Raw genomic sequence first — 25,559 nt, 5'->3', positions numbered from 1 at the left:
CCCCCCCCCCATTTTCTACCATTAATACATTCTGTAAATGAGCAGAGATATCCAGCATGTATATTACATGACTGCATATTATCTGCATATCACATGACCCAATAATGCACAAATAGAATATACTCGATGGGATCCAGTCTAGCTTTGGGGGGACCCTGTAGATGATTTACTAAAACTAGCTAACTACTATAACGTGCTGTAGTGTAGATGAATGAAGAAGATAATAACAATGGTGCTTTTAACAACAATGCTGATAACAACAACCATAATATTAATAATCATAATAATGAACAATAACAATGATAATAATAATAATAATAAAAATAATAATAATAATAATAATAATAATAATAACAATGATAATGATAATAATATTAATAATAATTAACAAATACAGAAGATAACACTTTTCCAAAGGATGCGAGTGGAACTGAATAAGAATTTTAGTCAAGACTTCTATGGAATGCTATATTTTGCCTTTCTCATTCAATATTCATGAAATAGGATACCGTAATGCATCAAAATATTCATTGAAACTTGATTGTACTCAAATGGTAGTTTTCTTCTCATTAAATAATTGTTTCTCTAAGGGGAGGGGGATCTCTACAAAATTTGACAATTTGTACTTCTAGTATGTAAATGAACTGGCTGGCATTCTATAAAAAGTGTAGTCTTAGTTAACCTTGAGTTAGCCTAGGATTAACAAGATCAATGCCATGAGAAAACCACTGAGTTTGACTGCACTTCCCTTGAAAACATGAACACCAATTTGAACGCCCCCTTTTTGTGACTCCATGATTGTTGAATTCATGAGGGGCCCATTTCGCACAGAACTCATGGTTGTGGTTGCTTTGCCATTACCATACTGTAATTGCCATGGTAACATGACTTAGCAGCATGCCACTAAACTCAAATCTCTATGGTATTTTTCATAATGATATACTTGCCATAATAGTAAGTAATGAAATGGGTACCTAATCAGAGGTCCATACACTTAAAAGGAAGGCCAGGATTTTGACCCATACAGCATTTTTTAGAATAAAAAACAACTATTCCCAAAAATATCCAGTGAAAAATAGAGTAAATTGTTACAAGGTGAGCTTCAATCAATACAGTTGTAGAAAGGTAATATTGATGGCACAGGTAATCATACTGATTTTGAACATACATGAATATCTGCTTATATAAATGAATTGGGACATGATTGTCTTGAAATATATAACTAAGTAATAATTTTACAAAAAAATACAATTTTGGTCCTTGTAGGGAAGTGGATGTAGAATCACTGAATCAGGTCAGTTTGTATATCAAATCAGAGTGCTTAAAAGAGCCACATTGATTTCAACTATGAAATACTCTTATTACATCATATTCCTTTTTTAGTTAGTTCTAATGAAAGACATGTGTTCAACTAGAATCTGTTTGGCACTCTGTGAATTTAAAGGAAGTATATCAGTAATAAACACAGAGATATGATTACGAGTAAAAGTATTTTTTATATTATAGACATGAACAATAAGCCTAGAAGGCTTGTTTACTCTACCATGAAATGGTCAAGTTATATTTAACCCACATTATCAATCATGTCTACATTCATTTTCTCTGCTTTAAATTTATCTTTAATTTATCTCTAATTTCATTTTTGAATGTATACCTACATGTAGTTTACAAACTGTAAAATTCATGCTAAGCTAAAACAACATTTTTCCTGCACAGTCAAACCATGTTTTCGTTTTATTTCAATATTATTCTCAGTCTTAGCTTTACAAATTCATTATATCTCCATCAAAGCTGATTTTTAATGATACTTCATAATTTATCATAACTATTATGCAGGTATATACCTATAATGACTGGTCTTATTGTACACTACCAATTTTCTCAAATCATTATATTGTGTATTTATCTTCTTTTATAATGTTCTATTAATCATTATTATTAGAGACCAGTGTTGGGTATATATGTAGCTTGGTTGTAAAATAACATGTACACATTAACAATAGTAATAATAATAATCAGATTCACATTGATTTTTAATCCTTCATAAAAACCAGCAAAAAGAACATCATCCCCTTTAAAATATTCTCTGTTTATCAAACAAAACAGGCTTTAGCGAAATAATAAGGCAAGAGTGGAGTGTCACTCCCACTGACCAACTTTTTAGGAAAATATTTTGATATACAGTATCAAGTCATGCATGGGTGATGCATACATTGAGGGTGTAATTGTCATTTTAAAAAGTCACATGGTTAATTCATTACGTGAAGTATATATGAAGTAACATTAGATATAAAAAGATGTTTAAAAAGTTGAGGTAAAAGTATTTTCAAAGGAAAAAGTTACTGAAAGTGAGAAAAATGCAGTTCTTATATATTATAACTAATTGATATCAAACAAAATAAGCAAACAATGAATCACTGAGTAACAACATATAAACACAAACACATCAGATAATGTTAGTAGTAAGTTAAATATTGGTGGAATGCCCCTGGCACCCTCGCCTGCACATGCAACTCCATAAAGCAGCCGTGATGACTTTTTGACATTGAGCTTGTCAAAACTGTGAATATGTTATGAGTTAAAACAAATTTACATGTAAGAAAATGTACACGTATCATGGTGAAATAAATTTTCAATTAGATAATCCTCAAATACAAGGTTTTTTTAAAACACAATAGCTATTAATTAAAAATTTTGATCATCAAATACTTTTGAAATCATGATAAAACTGAAGTTGATCTTTACCCCAGCCTGGCGGTCACCATGGTCTTATGTGAGGAAATGGCAACACCATCATAATTACTATGGCAAAACAGTTTCTGACACACTTAAATAATGTATCTTGCACTCTTTACTCCATGACCAATGTGAGTAACAAGTTTCATTAGCATTGATAGGATAAATTGGTAAAGTGCTCTTGTTGCTCTGGGGAACGATCTCAGTGGAGTCAATTGTCTCATGTGAAATTTGAAACCGCAACGTAGACATTCTACACACATTGTATACTGAGTTTGCACAGTCTCATACTTCTGTGCGAAGATAGCTTCCTGAAGAACAGTTGTGTATAATTCACCTACACTTAAACCAGTTTAAAAAGGCAAAGCAGTTTTGAAAGCCACATCACAAGGTGGTTTTCCAAACTGGTTTGGAAGACCACTTAAGATCGCTTCCAAGACTGCTTCAAGCATCTCCATTACACATTAAATTAGTTCCCACTAAACTGGTTCCACTAAACTAGTTTACCAACATAGATGAGAATGGGGTCGAAGATTGAAGTCAGTCCATCAAACAGTTCTTGAATTATCATGAAAATTATATACATGTATTTCAAGATGTATGACCTCTGTGACCTTCGATCTCTGCTTCCCAAAACTAATCAGATCATTTTCAACTTTTGAAGTTGATACCTCAAATTTGTTAATCAGCTATCATAAGTACATGTACAATGCATGCATTTTCAGGTATAATGATCTCTGAATTTGAACCTTTGACATTGTGATCTGCAAAACTTAAAGGGATGCTCCGGGCTGAAGATATTTGTATCTAAGGAAATAGAGTAAAATTTACAGAGCAAAGTGCTGAAAATTTCATCAAATCGGATAACAAATAACAAAGTTATTGAATGTTTAAGATTTCCATTTTTCTTATGTTATTACATGATATTAAAATTAATTCATTTTTTAATTAATGTGTAAATGATGTGTCTCCATTATGATGAAATAAGTTGCAGCAATAAATAATTATTGCACTTAATTATTATTCAATTCAATTAATCTAGTTCTTGGTAGAAATTTTTTGAATAAACCTAATTTCATATAATAAAATACAAAAGAACAAGTGGGGATATGACATCATCAGTTTGCTCATTGAATATTCATGAAGACATGCCTAGAAAAGTTTCATCGGAAAAATGCAAAGCTTTAAAGTGCCATAACTTTGTTATTCCTTGTCCAATTTTGATCAACTTTTCAGTGTTTTGTTTGTATGATTTTTCTTAATCTGTTCAAATCATATTATTTTCAGCCTGGAGTATCCCTTTAACAGATCACCATCACTCCAATATGCTTACATGACCAAAGTTTGAAGATGATATGTCAAACAGTACTTGAGTTATTACAAGAACAAGGCATTTAAGGTATTTAAAACTCTGTGACATTCAACATTTGACCTCCATGCCCCAAAACAAATCAATCATTGTCATTCCCCTATGCATACATGATCCAAATATGAAGTTCATCCGTCAAAGGTTTCTTGAGTTATCACACGAACAGTGCATTTTTCATTAAAATCAATACTTTGCATGCCATATCATACTACGTGTATATAGAAAATTAAGGAATTTCTCATGAAATACCATAATATTAACAACACAAGAACAAGGACAGGACAAACACGCATTTCTTACCACATTGTCTGGATGCTGTGCTGGAACTTCTTATATTAAACATTTCTATCTGAAAAATACATGACGCGAGATGTGTGTCAATTGCAGCACCCTTTCTTTTTGAGCTGTTCTTTAGAATTCCCAGAGTCACCGCTCATATCAACTGTGTCCTTCTTTTGTGCCATATTTCCCCCTGTCCTTGGCAAGATACTGCTGAATATATATTCAAACACTTGGTCCACATTTGCACCGGTCTTGGAGCTGGTCTCGAAGAAAGGGGCCTGGATTTTCTGATTTGGATTGTTTCTTCTGATCTCCTGGAACCGACTTGCGTTGAGTCTACAAGCAAACTCCTTGGCTTCACCATGTGCTACTTGTCTGTAGTAAAATGAAAAAAAAACAGAACAATCAAATCTCACAGTACTATCAGTTTAATCTATAGACTACCAAATTCTGTAATTAAAATAGGCTTAACAAGCATGTGATTGAGTTTTTGCACTCGTGAATCAGGGAGATATGATTGTTTATGTTTGGGACCGACCTTTAACCTCACCATCAGAAAGACATGACCAGAGCTAGAACCTCAAATCTCTGCACCAATTCACAACTTACTAGCATTGCTGGTTGACTGTCAGTGAAAATGGAAAGTTCTATAAACTGCACCCGTTCTTAAGGCAGGCAGTGCTGCAGACATTTTGCAAATTAAAGAAATGCAAGTATGACTTTTCTTTTAATAATATCCAAACCAACTTGATATCAGAATAGTCTGCAAGCAGACTCAAATTTGACAATTCAACAAATTATATCATGCCTGGGGTGGAGACTGGACTCCCGACCCGACAGCATTTACAACATATGAGCCAATCTAGTCTCATACTTCAGACTCTGTGCTTGCAGAACAGCATGAAGGTAGATAGACCTTCCTACCTGGTATTGCTGGTGACAAGGTCATTCTTCATTCCTGTCAAGCAGAGAAGGCAGTCTTCTTTGGCAGATTCAAGGAGTGGAATATAACGCTCCTGTAACAGTTCAAAGGAGTTCTTTCTTGTGATGTCATAGGCTATGATGGCAGCAGATGCATTACGGCAGTAGAACGAACTCAGACCAGAAAACCGTTCCTCCCCAGCTGTATCCTACATGGTTCAAAAATAAAACATTCAGTAAATGTACATTAAAGATGAGGGAAAAAAACAAAGATCAGAATTATATCACTTTTCCAGAGTATCCAATCACAAAATGACAAAAAGTGTCAGTTACATTTTATTTAATAAAAGCAATAAATTTGAATGTACAACATCCTCTTAATCTATAGAGCTGCTGTATGTTTTGTATGTAATATGTCACGCTAGGGTCTAAGGGGGCTTTTACACTTTCATGGATCGCAACATGAATAATCCCTGATGTGGATCCCTGGTGATCTGGGATGCAACACTGATAATTTTCTTGAAGTATCAATGTGGATAGCATACCAACAGAATGGTGTCTACATGGATAGACAAGGTAGCAATGAGGATCCTGCAGGAGAACAGGAGAAACTCCAGGAGCAAACATTAAATATATGGAGGATCATAGGTGCTACCCGGCCCTTACGCAGTTTTTCATGGAGATTCATGTTCTCTACTAGAATATCTCCAGGGCATTACTGCTTTTTTTTTTAATTCATTTACATGTGAAAAGTGTATGTGGTCAAAACAATGGATTGGTTGTGCAGGCAAGCAATAATAGCCACATTTCGAGCAGGGGGTCACCTGTATTATGTGCTCTGGGATGAATTATTTAACAAGCTCAATATTTTTCCCAGATATGCCAGAACTCTATGAATGTCACCTTCGAATCACTGGTGATGCTGGACTGAACATTCATCTCCCTGGATTGACTTGAATTAAATCCAGGACCAGGTTCTACAAGGCTGATCTGGTTAAAGAGTGTGTACATATAACTGCAAACATCACCTTACCAAAAAAATTTGGGCCACTATCAATCCTTGGGACTCAATGTAGGAATCCTACAATTAAGAACCAGAGGGGACCGAAAAAAGGACTAGGGACTTGGACATCGGCCATTCACCGAATCATCAAATTGTACCTTGTTTGTCAGAACCAACAACTATTAGGCTTTCATCACATGACCTTAGATACAACTGTAAGCTGGGAGTTATTAATGCCCAGTCACTCTGCAGTAGAGTCGATCTACTAACTGATCATTTCATTGAACACGACTTGGTCATCGTTTGCTTAACTGAAACTTTGCTATCATCTGGTAACAGACATGAGAAGGTGATTGGAGATTTGACACTTCCTGGTTTCGAATTCAAGCATGTCCCACGTCCAACTCGTCAGGGAGATGGAGTGGGCAGTCTCAATCGTGAGTCGCTTTTAGCTGTTTCCCTCAAAGTTGTCAAAGTATGCCAGTTTTGAATACTTCTGTTGTGACTTCCTGCCCAGTGGTAATTCCTGTGTCCCAGTTAAGCTCCTTGTCATTTATCGACCGCAATACAGTCAAAGGAACAGGAGTTACAATGTCTAGTTTTCTCCAGGATTTTGCAGAGTTGCTCTCTAATATGCTAAACAGACTTCTCAATGTGGAGGATTTTAATAACCACTGGGATGATAAGACAAACACAGATACTCAATGATTTGCTGATACCCTTGATAACTTATTTGGTCTTGTCCAGCATGTCCAAGATGCTACTCACACAAATGGTCACACATCGTTAGACTATGTGCTTACTAGGGATGGTGATAATATTGTCAGGTCCGTGGATGCTACCACATATCTTAGTGACCATGCAGCTCTACATTGCTTCTTGAAAGTTCGCAAACCTTTTCCAAGTCGAAGGGAATTGGAAGCTCAAATCTATCGATCGTGATGCCTTCAAGGACGCTCTATAATCTTCAGATTTAGTCCTTCACCCTTCTACAGATCTTGATGAGTACGATTCATTACCAGTAGTTGACATCAGAAATGAAATCTTGGATGATTTGTAATAAATTACAGTTTTTCAATTGTTTTTTATCATTACGTCACGTAATCAAATGTCCAAAATTCAGTGTTGATCTTTGTATGGTGGTAACTCTCTTATTGATGCAAAGCCCAGCGTACGGGACCTTGGGTTCAATTTGATTCTGAGATCTCAATGGCTTCCATGTGAATTTGACATGTAGAAATTTGTATTTCCAAATTTGTAATATTAATAGCGTTAGAAAATCCATGACCGCAAAAGCAACTTAAAGGAGAATGAAACTCTTGGAGCAAGTAAGCTTTTGTGAAAGCAGAAAAATCAAATAAGATAAACAAAAGTTTGAGTAAAATAGGACTAGCAATAGAAGAGTTATGAGCATTTGAATGTCGAGATCACTAATGCTATGGAGATCCTCCCATTGGCAATGCAACCAAGATCTATGATGTCACAGATGAACAACTCTCCCCTTTTGGACACTGAAAATACACCCCAAAACATATCTTTTTGCTCATTCTAATCATATGACAAACGATTCATCAATGATATAATGTTGTGAAACCTCTGTACTTATCCTCTCATAAAGAGAACACCTCACCTTGTGATAGACTCTATAAAAGTGAGAATATAAGTGAAATAAGTACTAAAGTAATGAGGGAGTTGTACGTGTGTGACATCACAGATCTTGGTTGCATCGCCAATGGGAGGATCTACATGGCATTAGTGATCTCGACATTCAAATGCTCATAACTTTCTTATTATTCATTCAATCTTCCTCAAACTTTCAACAATATGTTTCTTTGATTTTTCTCTTTGATATGGATTCAGCTGGTTTCAAGGGTTTCATTTTCCTTTAATCTGTTATAGATTTATACATTATTTCTTGTTTAGACTATGGCAATACATTGTTGTTCAATGCTAAAGGCCCTGTCACATCGTTCCATGCAAACCTTGCGGGTGATTGCCTGAAACTCCCCAGCAACAGAGTTTTGAGCATGTCCAAAACTTTTCTGCGTGCAAATCTGACTTGCTTGCGCTTCTGCAGGTAACTGCATGATAGATGTGTGCAAGATACTGTCAAACCTTTTTTAACTCTAATCCAACATTGAATTATCGACACTTGAACTTATTACAGTACACTTACCCATAAGGCTATATTGCAGTTCCCCCATTGTTTCAGAAAGAAACATGCCCCAACAGTTTGCTGTAATGGTAAACCAAGAAGCAGGAAGAAAATACAGAATTTAGTTTTCAAACATGAGTAAGCATTAAGCATTATAATTCATCTTTTATCACTCATTTTTTTTTCATTCTAGGTTATGGCAATGGAAATATCACATTTTCATGGAGGAATGAAATACTGTTTCACACAATAATATTAGTAAGAAACACAAACATATTTTATATACATGTATGAAGTACCAGGATAAGCAAACTGTTTTGTAATTCTAAGTGAAAAATCAAATGCCACATCTTTTTATTCTACATTAGACTTTTATTACTTTTATTTAGGTCAGGGTTTAAGCTTGTTTGTTTGATTTTTATATATTCAATCAAATCAAGGATTTTAAGAGTGGACCTCGAGAAAAAACTAAATGTTGATGGTTCATTTGTAGCAATTAATTAGAAACAGGCATACTTACACCAGGATTGTCTGTGAAAACTCCATCCATATATCGTCGAATAAAAGTTGTTTTCCCAACTGTGGCATCACCAACAATGACAATCTTCACATCACTGGTTTGATATACAGGAAAGACATTAAAATAGAAAATGAATTCATATGTTAGGTCAATTTTAAATGTAAAAGTCCACTGAAGTTTGTACATTATACAGATATGATTTTGATAAAGTTGGGAACCATGATGTACCGGTAACGTTAGTTGGCAAAACCCTTTGACCTATATCGTCATAGGATTTAATTTTAGATTTAGACAGCTGAAAGCGGTCTGTTTGGAGTTTTTAGACAGTTTTTTTTTTTAATCCTGGAGGAGGTGTAGTGAGGCTAGACCAAAAGCTTCAGTCTCCTGAAGAAGGACAGTCAACCTGCCCGAAACATAGAGTCTATTCTCTTTGCTCCTGCTACCACTCTAATCGCCGACTCAAGCCAGCCTTCTCTCATACACTCAAGCCTTCTACACAAGCCTGCCTAATATATCAGCTTTCCACTCCTTCTGGTTTACAGTCCTTTTAAGGACTACACTCATTTTGAAAAGAATACTCTACTTTCAAACCTCCACTTTCTCGCCTGTCCAATTCACCTCCAATTCTATCCACTTTTCTTATCTGAGTCCTTCCAGGACTTTACACATGGTGTACAGTAACCCTCTTCCGCGATTGTTCATACCACCAGGCAAACCTTCAAACATCATCAGTCTCTGTTTCGTCGGACTATTCCATTGGACTACATGTATGTCTTGCTTCACTACACCTCCTCCATAGACTGAAGTAATTCTTACATTCTTCTATACTGGGAACCTATGGCATGCCCAAAAATTAAATCTTGATTTTTACCGATAAAACAACATTATTCTTAGACTATTAAGTATAAGTCTATAGATTACCAAAGTTCTGAAAATAATCAGAATATCGTAATAAATACCATCTTGATGTGGAAGCGTCATGGTGTAGTGGTTCTGACTCTCACCTTGAAATCAGAGGGTCGTGTGTTTCAATCCCATCATGGCCTAGCGTCCTTTGGCAAGGCATTAATCAACACTTTGCCACTCTCCACCCAAGTGTTAAATGGGTACCTGGAGCGAAAGCCTATGGGGTATGCCTAGCAATTGAGTGTTATAACTCTTGTTGGAATGCTCCCCGGAGAGTGGAGAAAGTGCATATATTGTGTGTGGGCGTGCCAGGATCTGGTGACCGGGGTAATCATATGTATGTAAAGCACTTAGAGACACAAAGTGATAAGTGCTATATAAATGTTACTATTATCTATTATTAAATTTGTAACAATCATAACAAATTATAGACCCCTATTTTGGGGCAATAATACATTGTTCAAGCCAAAGGGGGATAGGTCCGTGTCATCACACTGTTTGTAAAATGGCTAGCTGTCTGTGTAGGAGAAGCCCCCCAAAATTCATATACATGTAAATGTTTTAAAAGCTCCTCCAAACAGATGGATTTCAACTGTCAAGACGTAGTCCTGCGAACAACCAAGAAAATAGAGGTACAAGCACTTTTGTAACATAGTTTTGGTAGAAGTTAGATCTGTCTTTATTGGATACGCCCGACCCAGCAAAAAGTTGATTTGAATAACAAGAGAAAAAAAATCAAACACACATGACACGCGCTCAATTCGCGTTCACCATTTTGGATGCCGCAGTGAATTAATACATGTGGGGAACTGGGAACCTGCTTCAAATCACTGATTTGGAGACATTTACAAGAAAAGGCAAGGAGTAAGTCTGTGTCCGAGAGTAGGTTTAGTCACTGTAGAGTAGGCCTATGCTTAATGTCTTTTTTTTACATGACGTGTTGCCTTTCTTTAATACCAAAAAGTAACACAGTTTGTCACTGGTTTTTTAGAGTGAGTATTATTTGTTGCCCGAGGGTTTGGGTAGGTGTTGAAGTGTAGTGGAGCCTACACGAACCATCGCCTGAGGTACAATGGCACCAGATCTCGCTGTAACTTTGATGTACAGAAAATTTTCCATGCAAATTCAATGTGGTTGAGTTTTTCGTATTGTGTTTTGGATTTTTCATTTTGAAGATACCATCCTAAATTCACAAACTCTGAAAAAACCCACAGATTTTTTTCATTTTCAGCGCATTTTTTTGTGACCTAGCTCCTTAAATCTGAAATAACCGCTGCATATTTTGGAAATATGGCGCGGATACAATTTCAAGGGCGAAATTATGTTGCAGTGATTGACTGTGCTGGCGCAGAATGTGAAATAAGTTGACATGTTAAATTTATCAGATGGCAATCCATTGAATTATTCAAAAAATTATTTTCAACTTTCAAGTGAGCAGTTTATCAAGAAATTGAAAATTATGAAAAAGATTCCTTCAAAGTTCAAGTTCCAATCCTAGAGTAGTATGATAAACCTCATCCTTCGTTAAATTATACCAATGGACGATTTTAAGTTAGACTTAAGGTTAAGTTATTACTTACAAAAAATAAACATGAAAAATCCCGGAAACAATCAACAATAAATCAAATGGGCCCAATTTACTTAGATCTGATTAAGAATAATGAAGAAAAAATAAATAAACAATATTAAACATGAAATTAATTTGTAAACAAGCAGGACAAACTTCATTGCAAAACTACATGTATGCTCTGAATCCTGAAAAAAAAGAATGGCTCTAGAAAACAGAAAATGGCTCTTGAAATTTTTATCAACATCAATCATGAGCCACTCATTCAATGATCAAAATTAAAACAAGTATTTTACCCCTGTCTACTCAATAAATCTAAGTTACTCATTGTTTCCCTTTGAGCAATTTGGGGCAGGACTTCAGGATCAGATCTTGTTGTCTAGTAAGTTAGTATTGATTTTATTTGCTCAAAAAATAACACAGCTCACAGATTCACGACTCAATATCCTGCCATGCGACACATGAATCCCAGTGTATGGGACTGATGGTGTCACAATTACAGACGCTAATCATTTTTGTGAATCTGCGAATAACTCACGCTTTTTTCTTTTCTACTGCTGCAGCCATGATCAGTTCAAAATGAAGCAACGGTAAGAAAGAACAGCTCTAATCATCTTGCTGAAAGTGATGATGGAAATAAAAACAGGTATACCATAAAAACAGTGAAAGAGCTTGCTTTCGTCAGGCAAGCAAAGACGACGTCTGTGGTTAAATATAGATCATTAGGCTAGAGCGCGCGCTAGGCGGTCCCCCTTGGCGGCGCGGCGCATGCAGAGGGAGGGGAAGACAATAAGGGGCAATAAGGGCGATGTATCCCCCAACTTTTCAAGACAGAAAGTCAGAAACGATATTTTTTATATAATCATTAAATGGTTAGTGTACTGTTAATCTTTGAATGCAGTCAAAGCTTATTATAGTGCTTAAATTGGGATTTATGTTTATGTATACGTCATATGAATTGTATACTCATCTAGCTTCGAGATAGCTAGGCTTCAGAGCCCTTTGAAGATTATAGCAGATGATAATATAATGATGATGATGACTTTTTAAAAATATGGTCTAAACTTTAATCATGAACCAATCAAAATATCCTTTGAATACACTGGCGTGAATGGCGGGGGGGGGGGGGTCAGAATTATCTTAAAACAGCATTAGGATAGCAATAGGCCTATTTCGCACACAAAATTTCATTTATTTATATAGGAGACTTTAAAACACATTAATTCCATAACGATCTAATAAATATTTCAAACATGAATTTTGTTCAAAATTTTCAATGTTGCATCATCTCCTAGAAATATAATAATTATTATTTGGAATCTTTCCTTTCTGAGATAGGCTTCCTTCAAATTTGCATCATTGTGCTATTTTCACATTTTTAGAAGTTGAATTGTGGCCAGTGATGGCCTTTAACCATTTCATAAGGCCCTTAATCCTGATAATCACTTAATCCTTTTTTTTTCATTTTCATCTCACCTTTAACCAGTGAGCAAATGAGTCTTGATTGAACAAAATAATGACTGTTTAATCCTTACTTGCTCTTTATATTTCTGTTTCCTTTTCTTATAAATATATTGCGAACTCTATCATCCTTTGTATCATTTTAAATGACTGAAGCAACTTTTTCATGGCTCGCTCACTACGCTCACTTGCCATTTCTCCAATAATTACACATCCCTGAAATACGATTTGGTCTTCATTCTGTCTTTCAACTATTAAAGGTTTGCTCGCTCATCGATATTTACTGTAATTCATTATTTTATATCCCAACAGGATATTACAATATAGCCATCAAAACAAAAATCGTGATAGACCTTTAAAGGTCAAGTCCACCCCAGAAAATTTTTGATTCGAATCGATAAAGAAAAATCAAACAAACATAACGCTGCAAATTTCATCGAAATCGGATGTAAAATAAGAAAGTTATGACATTTTTAAGTTTTGCTTATTTTTCACAAAACAGTTTAATGCGCAACTCAGCGATATGCAAATGAGAGAGTCGATGATGTCCATCACTCACTATTTCTTTTGTTTTTTATTGTTTGAATAATACAATATCTCAAATTTTACAGATTTGACAATAAGGACCAACTTAACTTAACCATAAACTGCTAAAATAATGGTAATTGCACATGTTCATGGAGAAAATAAACTTTGTTTCACTTGACAAGGAGGAGAAAAATAGAATATTTCATATTTCATATAATAAAATACAAAAGAAATAGTGAGTGGGTGACGTCATCAGTCTGCCAATTTGCACACCGACCATGATGTGCATATAACTGTTTTGTGAAATTAAGCGAAACTTTAAAATGTCATAACTTTCTTATTTTACACCCGATTTTGATAAAATTTTCAGCATTTTGCTTCTTGGATTTTTCTCCTTTTTTTCAAATCAACTTTTTGTTGGGGTGGACTTGTCCTTTAATGGGCTGACAGTAAAATCGTGATACTAGTAAACCTTTCACTGAAAGATGCAGTATATTGTATACACGTTTGAAGTATAGACGGATGTGATAATTACACACCACTTGAAAGGGGGCTGGCCTTTGGACACCATTTTGTCTCACAACAAACTCATTACAATATAGCCATCGACAAAAAAAAAAGTTATATACACGGTCACATAATAGCCCTTGGTGTGTCCCAAAAATGATCAGGTCAATATATTGCTGTCATTCCCCCCACTGCTCGGACCAGATTTACGCCAGTTGCAGAAGAAGGAGGATGAGGTGGAGAATGAGAAGGAATGAGAAATTCAGTAATATACCTATCTTGTTAATCAAAATGATTACAAAAAGTGCTTAGAATGTCCATTTATTAGGTCGGAATGTCAACAATTTTCAGCTCGTGCTTCGGGCTCGCATTATTTGATTGTTAAAATATGAATATCTAACTGCAACCAGGTCCCTCCTCTATCAGGCCACAACGTATATTAAAACAAAATTATGCTCGCGCTTCGCGATCCGCAGTAATGATTAAGTTATATATTTTTTCGCCCCCCCCCCCCGATATTGGCGAAAGCTGGAATGATCCGCCCCCGTACCGCACATACAATGCTAGAAAAATGAGCAATTTTCACAACATTTTTCAACCTTCTGTTCAAACAGACAAGGGACTTTGTTTTGTGGTAATAATAAAGAACTACTGGGTATAGTCATGTAAAAAAAAGGCAACCGACAAAAATATGCTGTTCATGGGTAAATTAGATAGAGGAGAAAATGTCGCGTGTCGTACGGGACATTTCCGAGTCCCCTACGACACACCGGGGCGACATACAACTGTAAAGTTTCACCTTTAATTGACCCATTACCAAACATTTTTCGTTGGTTATCAGTTTTTCATATAACTTCCAACTAGATATACAGTATATCTTTATCATGAACAAAAAGACAATTGTATTGCTCAAGCATTCAGCTTACAGGGTAGAAACTGTTGTCGAAATGTCCCTTACAAAACGTATGGAATCGCGCATGTTATAATTTCCTATATGCATAGGCGGATCCAGGGGGTGAGGGGCCCGCCCCCCCCCCCCTTATTGCGGAGCAAACAAAAGAAAAAAGGGAAAATAGAAGATAAAAAAGAAGAGGAAAATAGAGGATGAAGAAGAGTGAATGAAATAAGGTAAGGGGAAGACTTGGAAAATACTAACACAAAAAAGAATCTTTCATATCACTATATAAAATTTTCGCTCGCGCTTGCATTGCATGTTCGATGTCTGAGATACATATCTTGCTCAATAGGCTGATATGGAGCTTTAAAAATCAAGTTTTGAAATCAACATACAAAACATATTTCACCTCGGACATCAAGATTTCATTATTTTGTTTGTTTAAAAAATTTATTATTTTTTTTAAGTGCAGCTAAAATGTCCGTTTTATGGTCTAAATATCAACATTATCAGTTCGCGCTGCGCGCTCGCTATATTTGTCAAGTACCTCTTCTCTAGTCGTCGTGTATTTCATAAATTCTCAACATATCTCTTTTTAGGTCTGACTGTCAAAACCTATCAGCTAGCGCTGAGCGCTCGCATTTTGATTGGTGAGTTGTTTATATCCTTATATTAATTCTATAACAAACTATTTAAAATCTCCCTTTTCATGACAGTTTATAAAAAAAAATGTCGGTTCGAGATTTGCGCTCACATTAATTGTTAAAAATATATTAACCCATACATCCTATTCATATATACAAAAATGCTTAAAATATCCAGTTTTCAGATTTGAGTGGTCGATAGGGAAAATATTGGTGACCGCCCCCCCCCCCCCCCCCCCCCCCATTGGCGGAAGCTGGATCCGCCCTTTGTATAGGCCTAAATTTCAGCTCGAACAAGTATTTTCGGTGAGAACAACTCTCAAAATGTTAACTTTTCAGTTCAGTTATGCAGCTAGTGCTTCGCACTCGCATTGTAGCAGTATATGTGTGAGAATAGTCCTTTGGCTGAAAATGATTTTTTTTTTCAATCAGTACGCCTCGGCCAATGTAAAAATCATTTGTGAGATACACGTATATCAAAATAATTTGACAACTATTTTTTCTTCTTCAAATCTACACTGCAAAAGGGACCACCTTGATTGACTTCCAAACGTGTGTACGAGAAGAGGCACTAACCTTCATTTACCAATCACGTACAACTCAGTGTGGCGAAGGAGGGGAGAGACTTCCCTTTTGCCCTGTATCCGTTCCTGCTTCCATTAATTTAATTGGCATATGAAGAAACGGACAAGGTTACAACACGCAGGTGGACCAATAATAATTTGTGATATTTTAGAAATCAATATTTTTAAAGGAGACCTTGCATGAAATATATATATAATTGTGAAACTAATGTTATATTCAAAATTCATGGCCAAATAGCTGAGTGAGTAATGTTTTGAATCATGACAAATTATGAAAACGACGAAGAATTAATTATTCGAGGGCAAGTTCATGACAATAGAAAAGTCTGGCTCTGAGCAAACCAAGCGCCAACAGGACTCTCAGCCTTTTGTATATACCTATTCTAACATGTATGGGAGTGTCAAAAGAGGTGTGTTTGCTTAAGTCTGTGCCCAAATTTAGAGTTCTTTGTATGAACACGGAGCACGTTATTGTAAAATATTGTTGTTGTATTATGACTCAGGTATTATTATGATAGCTTGACTCTTTGGACCGGTTATATCTTCTGGTATACGATTCATCCTCGGAAGGTTCTACCTGACATTATTTTGTTCTGAGAGAGTCGTTATCGCTTCATACCTGTATTTCATTTCTCTGCTTCTATCGTCATGATCGTTTTTGAAACAGTCATTCTGCATGATGATGACTATTTAAGTTTGATTGTGCTAACGTTTCGCGTTTCAATTTTGGTTTCTGTGCTTAAATAAAGTCGAGCTAATAGTTCCCTCGCGACATCTAATATGCTCTAAGTCTACGAGTTCATGATCAATTTATTTGTATCTGTAATTCACTTCGATTAACATTTTCCATTGGAAATGTGAAATCTGTCGTAAAAAGTATAACTTTGTGAGCAAAATAACGCTTAATGATATCGCTTAGTATATAGGCCTACTTTTATCGAATCGTGTGAATGCGGATACTAAACTTTACATCCGTGCATGTGAGGATCAAAAGGAAAAGATTTAACAATAAATGAGGAAAACATGATGACTTCCATTCGCGAGGTGAGTAAATTCGTCATTAAAAACGATCATTATAATAATTGAATACTTTATAAAGCACACGATTCAACATCCACGATGGCCGGCTAAACAGGGATAGGTCCCCTGTTTATCATTTAAACGAGCACTGAAAAAAAAAACACCGCAATTCTCAGTGTCAGGGGCACTCTGCCCCCCCCCCCCCCGGTACGCTATATAGTGCTTTCATCTCTTCAACAAGTTCGTGTTAAATTTCAACTTTTTTGTTTGACTTAACATGGATACGTGCGTGCAGTATATACTGAACATATTGCTTTGTGGCATATATATGGCACATGCAAGTATGAGGCCACATGTATGAACAGAAGTTGCTTTAATATTGGTAAAATAATATAGGACACGTCATACAAAATAACATGGGAAATGTAATGCATGTGGTAAATTATGTGAGTGAACAAGAAAGACGGAATACCTCCGAAAAAGCAGAGCTTCGGAAAGTAATGTCACTCAAAAGCCAATATCTATATTCTCAAGAAAAAATCTGGCAAACAATTATGGTTGTTTCATGAAGTAAAACCACCAATAATGTGTTTTGGGACCAACTTGAAGTTTTTACTTTGTCCCCACCGCAAAATTTCAGACGTAAAAAATGTAAACATTGCTTAAGAATTCATCCAATGCTTACATTTTTTTTTGTAAATGTGATTATATTTTAGGAATTAAAAATCATGATATCGGAATGCAAATCATAAACAGCTTGCTTGATTGTTATCGTATGTTTAAAAATAAATTTTCTCGCTCACTATCCTCGCTCGTAAAATCTTAAACTAGGATGGTTTAAGGCAACGATAGACCTTATTCTAGCAAATAGATGTCGGCTATTTTGTTTGTAATTGTTTAAACTTTTCAAACAACTTGTTTTAAAAGTTTAAACAGTTGTTTAAAATTTTTAAACAATAGTTGTTAGAGTGCCGGGCTTAAACAACGTGCTTAAAAAATCAAACAGTGTTTTTAAAGTGTATTAACATTTTGGCAGCAAGGAGCGTCCATTGAGAATAATTATTACATCAATATACAATAAAAATTTATCTCGTTGATTTGCCGAATCATTTAGGCCTTATACAGTGCGTATCAAAAAATGTTTACACTTAGAAAAAATCCTGTAAAATTATTCATTAGTAATATCCTGAAGATTTTTCCACATTTTAAGATTGGTACAGATCCATTTAAGCAAATGACGATGTAACTGTCGAAAAATATTTCCGCTTGAGTGAGCACCACTTACTTTTGAAAAGTTAGTGAAAAATGATTTGCGCAGAACTTTGAAATAGTTAATATGCGAATAAAAGTAGACCTTAATCATGAAGATGAAGAACACGTTGAATTTAGCTAGTAAAATTGATTTGAAGATATCTTTTACCTTTTTAACTTGTTTCCTTGCCCAAAACACTTCGAAGAGTGCATTGCGCCCCACCCCACTCCCCCACACACCGAGGCCATCGTGATGATATTTGCTTTACACTGAGCTGTGATTTACATGAAATGGCTTAGGCTTGATTTTCATTTTGTTAATCATTGTCAAGCTTGGAAAAAGTGTGGAGAAACAAGTATTAAATGAAAAATGAAATGTAAACCCACTTTAAATGATAAAAAATGCTGGAGATGTCTGAACAGTCTGATATAAACTTTTGTTCAGACTTAGTTATGTCCTCAGATCCAGCTGGCACAAAAAGGGTAAAGGTTGTGCTTACTAAGTGTTGAAATTTCAATTTGGGTGACAAAATTGTTACAAAATGCTTGAATGTTTCTATTTATTACAATTGACAAAAAGTGCAATGGGAAATGTATGAGAAATGTTTCGCAGGGTAAGTTTGATTTCGCCCTTTCCCCTTGACACAGCGTGAAAACGAGCATTTCTGCGCAAACAGATTTATATGTCTGGAAAGAGTATTTTCTCCCAAATAATTTGATTCCAATTCATGTTGCAAGTCTTCACGCTTGGATAATTAGTAGGTAATTATTGCAGTGATGTAAATTTGGAGTTGCACCAAAGTATAAGGCAAGACAGCAATTAATGAACCCAGATGCCAACGAAGTCAAAATCCTACTAGCATGTTAGCAAACATATTTGCTAATCCATTTTCAATGAAATTAACGTAAGAATTAATACTAAAATGTGTTTATTAAACAATCGTAATGTAAATTACTGAAAAGGTGTGTTGAAATAAGATTTTAATGCAACCCTTGTAGGTTTATGACATCAGGGCCCCGTCTTACAAAGAGTTACGATCGATCCGATCAATCACAATTATGGACGGCCAGCAACGTCAACATCTAAAAATGCAAATTTGTTCAAAATATTTTCTAGATATGATGTACATTCATACATTTATCGTTCTCTTGAAGATTCAGTGTGATTCTCTTTGTTTTAAGGAAATTGTACGAATTCCCTGTAGCAAAAAAATATGACACTGATAGATTTCCATAGAGAGTTACGATTGATTGGATCAATCGTAACTCTTTGTAAGACGGGGCCCTGGATTTATTCATTGCAGTCATGCCGTAATATGGCGCAAATCGAAATTGCATTGTTGCAAAGAATACCTCCTGGTCATCGAAGCGTTAACACGTACCACATAAATATGGGATCAATTATTTGGGAGAACATACTCTTTCAGACCATAAACAATAATCATGTGTTCATGGCAATTTTTGACAATTATTTTGGGGGGCAAATTTATGAGGTGTCAGGTTTTTTTTACTCACACGGTATAGAAATGTTCTGCAGCTAGACTGAATGTCAGTCTTACATCTTACCGGATATGCGACTCATATTAATGTATATTTTGATCATGAATCGATTATATTTTAATACTTCTGACGTAGATCTGATTTACACACAATTTTACACTCTCTTGCTTGCACCGCTCGCTTGTAATATCCAAATCAATACAGCAAGTGATATGCCCCCGGCCTAACTATGACGCCCGTGACTAAATGAAAAAATAAGAATTTTTCATGATAAAATCCCAAATAATGAGCGCGCATTTCCGTCAAAAATGACCTTAACCTGGTCGTTTGTTAATTCGGAAGTAAATCTGATTACTTTTCCATCTCCAGAAGAAAGTTACTTAAGATTGTGACGTCGCTCAACCCCCCCCCCCCTCCCCCCCCCCCCTTTCGCTATGAGTGTAAAAGGGGGAAGTAAACCTCACTGAATAAAGAGAGATCGTTACATCAATAGACAAACTGTAAAAAAGCTTTGTTCGTGTGATACCGTTTTAAGGATTTAGTTTCCCCATGTATTGATGATGACAGAATAGAATGATGGGGGTGGTACCTAAAGGCAGGCACTGGACCGTAAGTTCGAAAGGGTTTTCACTGTATATCTGATCGTGGCCATTGAAATATAGTGCTGTTAAGTTTTTAACATGTTTAATGCAGTGAGCGAGGATCTTCGTAATATATTTTGAGGGCGTGTGGATAATATGATCAGGATGAAAAAGCGGATGATTTGTTGTTAATTTCTGGTGATATATCAGGCTATCCGTAGCTGCCATCGAGTGACATGGATCCGGATCGCTATCCTACCATTCCAATGGTCGATTATTCTCTGGTATGTGTTCCATTATTTCCCACGAATCTATGAAGTGTATTATGTTTGCACTGCATGATATAGTGGCGCCATTGATAGGTTGACTTTTTGAAGTATGTTTTCATAATGGTTGGGCGAAGCTTGGCATGATGTGAAAAAAATGACAGCTAAACTACGTGTGTATTCATATTCAGCATTGTTTGTAAAGAGGGTCATGTTGGTAGTCTCTGTTGATCCGAAAAGACATATGATAAGATTATATTCCATGAATAATTATGCGGATATGCCTTTTATACTGAATTCCGACGAGGTTGGTACATTAATAGAAGTGTGGGTATGTGGGGGGGGGGGTAGATCTACTGAAAAGTAAAACGCCCCATTTGAGAACATGATCAAGCTTATATTCTTTATTTTTCAAAAGTTCCACATTTTTCAGATCAAATTTGTACATATTAAGTCTGTTCTTTCGAATCCCACTTCTATTGCAATTAAAGCATTCAAACTAGCAAGATTGTCCAATTCCCCAAAATGCACGTTGCTCTCCTCCCGTGTTTTGCAGACCAATCAATTGGTATTATTTCTCGCAGTATAGTTTCATAAGAGTAGATGAAGATACCACATAATTATTTCGCTGTAATGAAACACGAAGGGGAATCCAGAGAAAAAAGCCCATCTCTGCATCCATCCCCGGGGAACGCGATATGCTGTGCTCCTTTATTTTGGAAATAATCTGCAATTGAAGATTTGAAATGCCACACAGTATGGAAGCTTAAAATTGCCACCAAGATGTGAATGAATGAATGAATCTTTATTTCGTTTCAATTCCGATATTAAACAACAACAACAGTAAATGATTGCGATACAAGTTGAAAAGAAAAGAACAAAAGTAAATAATTACAGGATAAAATACATAATACATGCACTACTTTTTATGGAACATTAGTAACACCCATGAGAAAAGATGGAAATGAAACGTGGTGACCTACTAAGAAGCTTAGCTTGTGGGCCAAAGGCCATCAGAACGTTATAAACTTACATTAGCAATCATTTAATCTTGTTCAGATAATCATCTTGTTATGTCTACATCCCTGACAAGATGACGAGTTCTCGGATCTCGTCATGTCAACATTATTTTGGAGAGATGATCAGATGACAAGATCTTGGATCTCGTCGTGTCTACACCCTGTAGGAGAGATAAGATGACAATATATTGGATCTTGCGCAAGTCTACATCCTGTGGGAGAGATGATAAGACGACAAGATCTTGGATCTCGTCGTGTCTACATCCTGTGGGAGAGATAATAAGAAGACAAGATATTGGACCCATGATCATGACTTCAGATCATCTCTTCCACTGGATGTAGACATGACGAGATCTAAGATCTTGTCATCTGTTCATCTCTCCCACGGGATGTAGACATGACGAGATCCAAGATCTTGTCACCTCATCATCTCTCCCACTGGATGTAGACATGACGAGATCCAATATCTTGTCATCTCATCATCTCTCCCACTGGATGTAGACATGACGAGATCTAAGATCTTGTCATCTGTTCATCTCTCCCACGGGATGTAGACATGACGAGATCTAAGATCTTGTCATTTAATCATCTCTCCCATGGGATATAGACATGACGAGATCCAAGATCTTGTCATCTCATCATCTCTCCCACGGGATGTAGACATGACAAGGTGATTATCTAAACATCTTCGTGGCACTTTTATAAGCTCCCATAAATCTGTTATGGAAGCTTTGGGATGCCACACAGAATCAAATTTTATTATGTCTACATCTCGTAGAAGAAGGAATCATCATATAGCAAGATCTCGAATCTCGTCATGCTATGTCTCCCTTAAAAGAGATGATCGGATGATGAGATCCCGGATCTCGTTCCGTCTACATTCCGTGGAAGAGACGATCGGACGATGATATCTGGATCTGATCATGTCGACAGCCTTGATCAGATGTTGAGATCTCGGAAATGATCATATCGACAGCCTTGATCAGATGATGAGATCTCGGAAATGATCATATCGACAGCCTTGATCAGATGATGAGATCTCGGAAATGATCATATCGACATCCTTTATCATTACAAATGATCAGATGACAAGATCTCGGAATCATCATGTCTACATCCCTTAGAAGAGAAGCTCAAATGACAAGGTTTTGAATCTCTTCATCTCTACATCCTCACTTCTCGAAGATATAGACATGACAAGATCTATAAGATCCAGATTTTGTCATCAATTCATCTCTTCCATGAGATGTAGATTGGTAAGATGATTATCTGGACATCTGGATAGTACGTACATGTACCTCAGGCATCCATAGATCCATGATTATGTCAGATCCTTATCCGCTTGACATTGCATTACAATACATGTATTTTCACACTTAAGAGGTTTTATCTTTTTTTTTTAAAGGTCAAGTCCACCCTAGGAAAATGTTGATTTGAATAAATAGAGAAAAATCAAACTAGCATAACGCTGAAAATTTCATCAAAATTGGATGTAAAATAAGAAAGTTATGACATTTTAGAGTTTCGCTTATTTTTCTCAAAACAGTTATATGCACAACTCAGTGATACTAGTTGATGATGTCAATCACTCACTATTTCTTTTGTTTTTTATTGTTTGAATTATACAATATTTCAAGTTTTACAGAATTGACAATAAGGTATAATTTGACAGAACCACATAATGTTAAACAAATGTGAATTCCACATATTCAGGGAGGAATAAAACTTGATTTCACATGAAAAGGGGGAGAAAATAAGAATATTTCATATTTCATATAATAGAATACAAAAAAATAGTGAGTGGGTGACGTCATCAGTTCCCTCATTTGCATACCGACCAGAATGTGAATATTATAACTGTTTTGTGAAATTAAGTGAAGCTTTAAAATGTCATAACTTTCTTATTTTACATCCGATTTTGATGAAATTTTCAGTGTTATGCTTGTTGGATTTTTCTCTTTTTAATCAAATCAATTTCTTGTTGGGGTGCACTTGTCCTTTAATGTGTATTTTCCTCCCTATATGCAAGATGGCATTCCATAAGTCGATTAATACAATATCAAGAAAACTTTTTTATATGGATATCAAGAAAACTTGAGTAAACGGACATATCCTAAAGTCTGATGAACAATTTCAGTAAAATAATGATCACTGACGTAAGTGTAGGGGAAAAATACACTGAATACACACCCTGCCGCTTGAATATAGAAGTCTAAATATTGATAGAAGTGTTCTCATCTCTCACAATGAAAACAATATTATAACAAAACTTCTTTTTCCCTATAACACTCGACGCCCCTTTAGCAAACTCCAAATAAAAGTAATATTTGCATTTCTGTGAGATGACAGGGGTGGTTTAACTAGATAGTGGTGCTTTATACAGATCTAGGATTGAATTGGATTGGTCTGCAAATACTATTCTTTAACTTTAATCACAAAGAGAGTATTGCAATGTCTGGACAGAGTACAGAAAGTATGTTGGATTTGGGGTTTGAACAGTGCATTGGATTTTGTAGGACAACTTTGATCTTGACCAGTGGAAGGGAGTACATACCCTGTTCCCCTTCCTCCAATTTCTATGTTTGTTTTCTTCATTTTTATTGTCAAAAAGTTTGACATGTTTCGAATCGAACGATCGTATAGCGATGCCTGGTGGACTGGAGAGGTAAGCGATATTCATTCTTAGGTGTTTGCATAATCACGGACCTATTATTGATTGCCATTTAATCATGATTATTTTGTTCATCATAATTATGAACAGTGGCAGCACCAAGGGGGGGGGGCACAGGGGATACTTGCCCCAGTCAGGATCGTTGCCTTACCCCCACTTACCCCCCCCCCCCCAGAATGTTGAAAACTGAAAAAATGTATAGTAAATGCTGTCATAAGCATCCTACTATAAAGCTGTGAAATTGAAAATTTTCTCATCCACCCACTGTTAGCTCCCAACAATATTAGTCACTAACATAAATTTTCAGGTCATTAAATGAAATTCAAAATTTCGCTCGCGTTTTGCGCTCGCAGTGACTGTTGATTGAGATAAATAAATGATCTGTTCAATATGATGACATGGGGCTAAAAATCCAGTGTTCAAGTGAATATGTACAAATTATTCTTCTCGTGATTTTCATTATTCATTTTAGCAAGACATGCATCGTGTATGTCATAATAAAAAAAACCTGCTGAAAATCATAATTTTTGTCAACTCGAGCTACACACGTCCAATTATCATCTCAGGATGCTAAAATATTTTAGCTCGCGCTTCGCGCTCGCATTATTTATTTGGCGAAATATAATCTTCACGAGTGACTGCAAACAGTCCTTAACAGGTTCCTTTTAAAGTCAGTAGTGCCTAGATTTATATTGAAATTTGTAGCTCGTGCTTCGCGTTCGATTTTTTTTTTGAAACATGTAAAAAAATTGTGTCCGCCTTTGCCCCCATTTGTCCCCCCCCCTAATTAAAAAAAATCCTGGTGCAGCCACTGATTATGAACACGTCTCCGTCAACATTTTAATCGTGTTAATATTCATCCTAAATATTTGTTCAACTTCTCATCAAGTCTATCGCCAATAAACTGGAAAATATTCAAAAGAGCGATTTAATATGCATTGTTTAATGTGCTCAAAGGATAACAAGCCACCGAAATCAGTGGAGTTCGATGAGCAATGCTGGTTTGTAAGAGACATTTATTGTTCCACGGGCCTCCTTTTGCATTGGCTATACTACGATAAAAAAGGTATACATTTCAAGAAATCATTTTTGATTCAAAATCCGTCTTTCCAATTTGCTTTACGTGTTTTCTTTCACAAATGACTTTATAAGGTTATGAACCGATAATGTGAC

General features: G+C 35.9%; 1 protein-coding gene across 1 annotated transcript; it reads right to left on the bottom strand.

Moving 5' to 3' along the window:
- Positions 1–445: 445 nt before the first annotated feature.
- LOC129260071 (ras-related protein Rab-20-like) lies at positions 446–12,190 on the bottom strand. The gene is made up of 5 exons (XM_054898147.2): positions 11,998–12,190; positions 8,987–9,080; positions 8,488–8,547; positions 5,312–5,517; positions 446–4,762 (listed from the first exon to the last, which is right to left on the bottom strand). Exons 1-5 carry the CDS (start codon positions 12,024–12,026, stop codon positions 4,483–4,485), a joined length of 669 nt encoding a protein of 222 aa, XP_054754122.1. The 5' UTR covers positions 12,027–12,190; the 3' UTR covers positions 446–4,482.
- Between the last annotated feature and the right edge of the window lie 13,369 nt (positions 12,191–25,559).

This window comes from Lytechinus pictus, chromosome 1 (assembly GCF_037042905.1).
Source record: "Lytechinus pictus isolate F3 Inbred chromosome 1, Lp3.0, whole genome shotgun sequence".
In the NCBI taxonomy this organism is placed as follows: Eukaryota; Metazoa; Echinodermata; class Echinoidea; order Temnopleuroida; family Toxopneustidae; genus Lytechinus; species Lytechinus pictus.
This window is presented reverse-complemented; position numbering and strand designations above follow the sequence as displayed.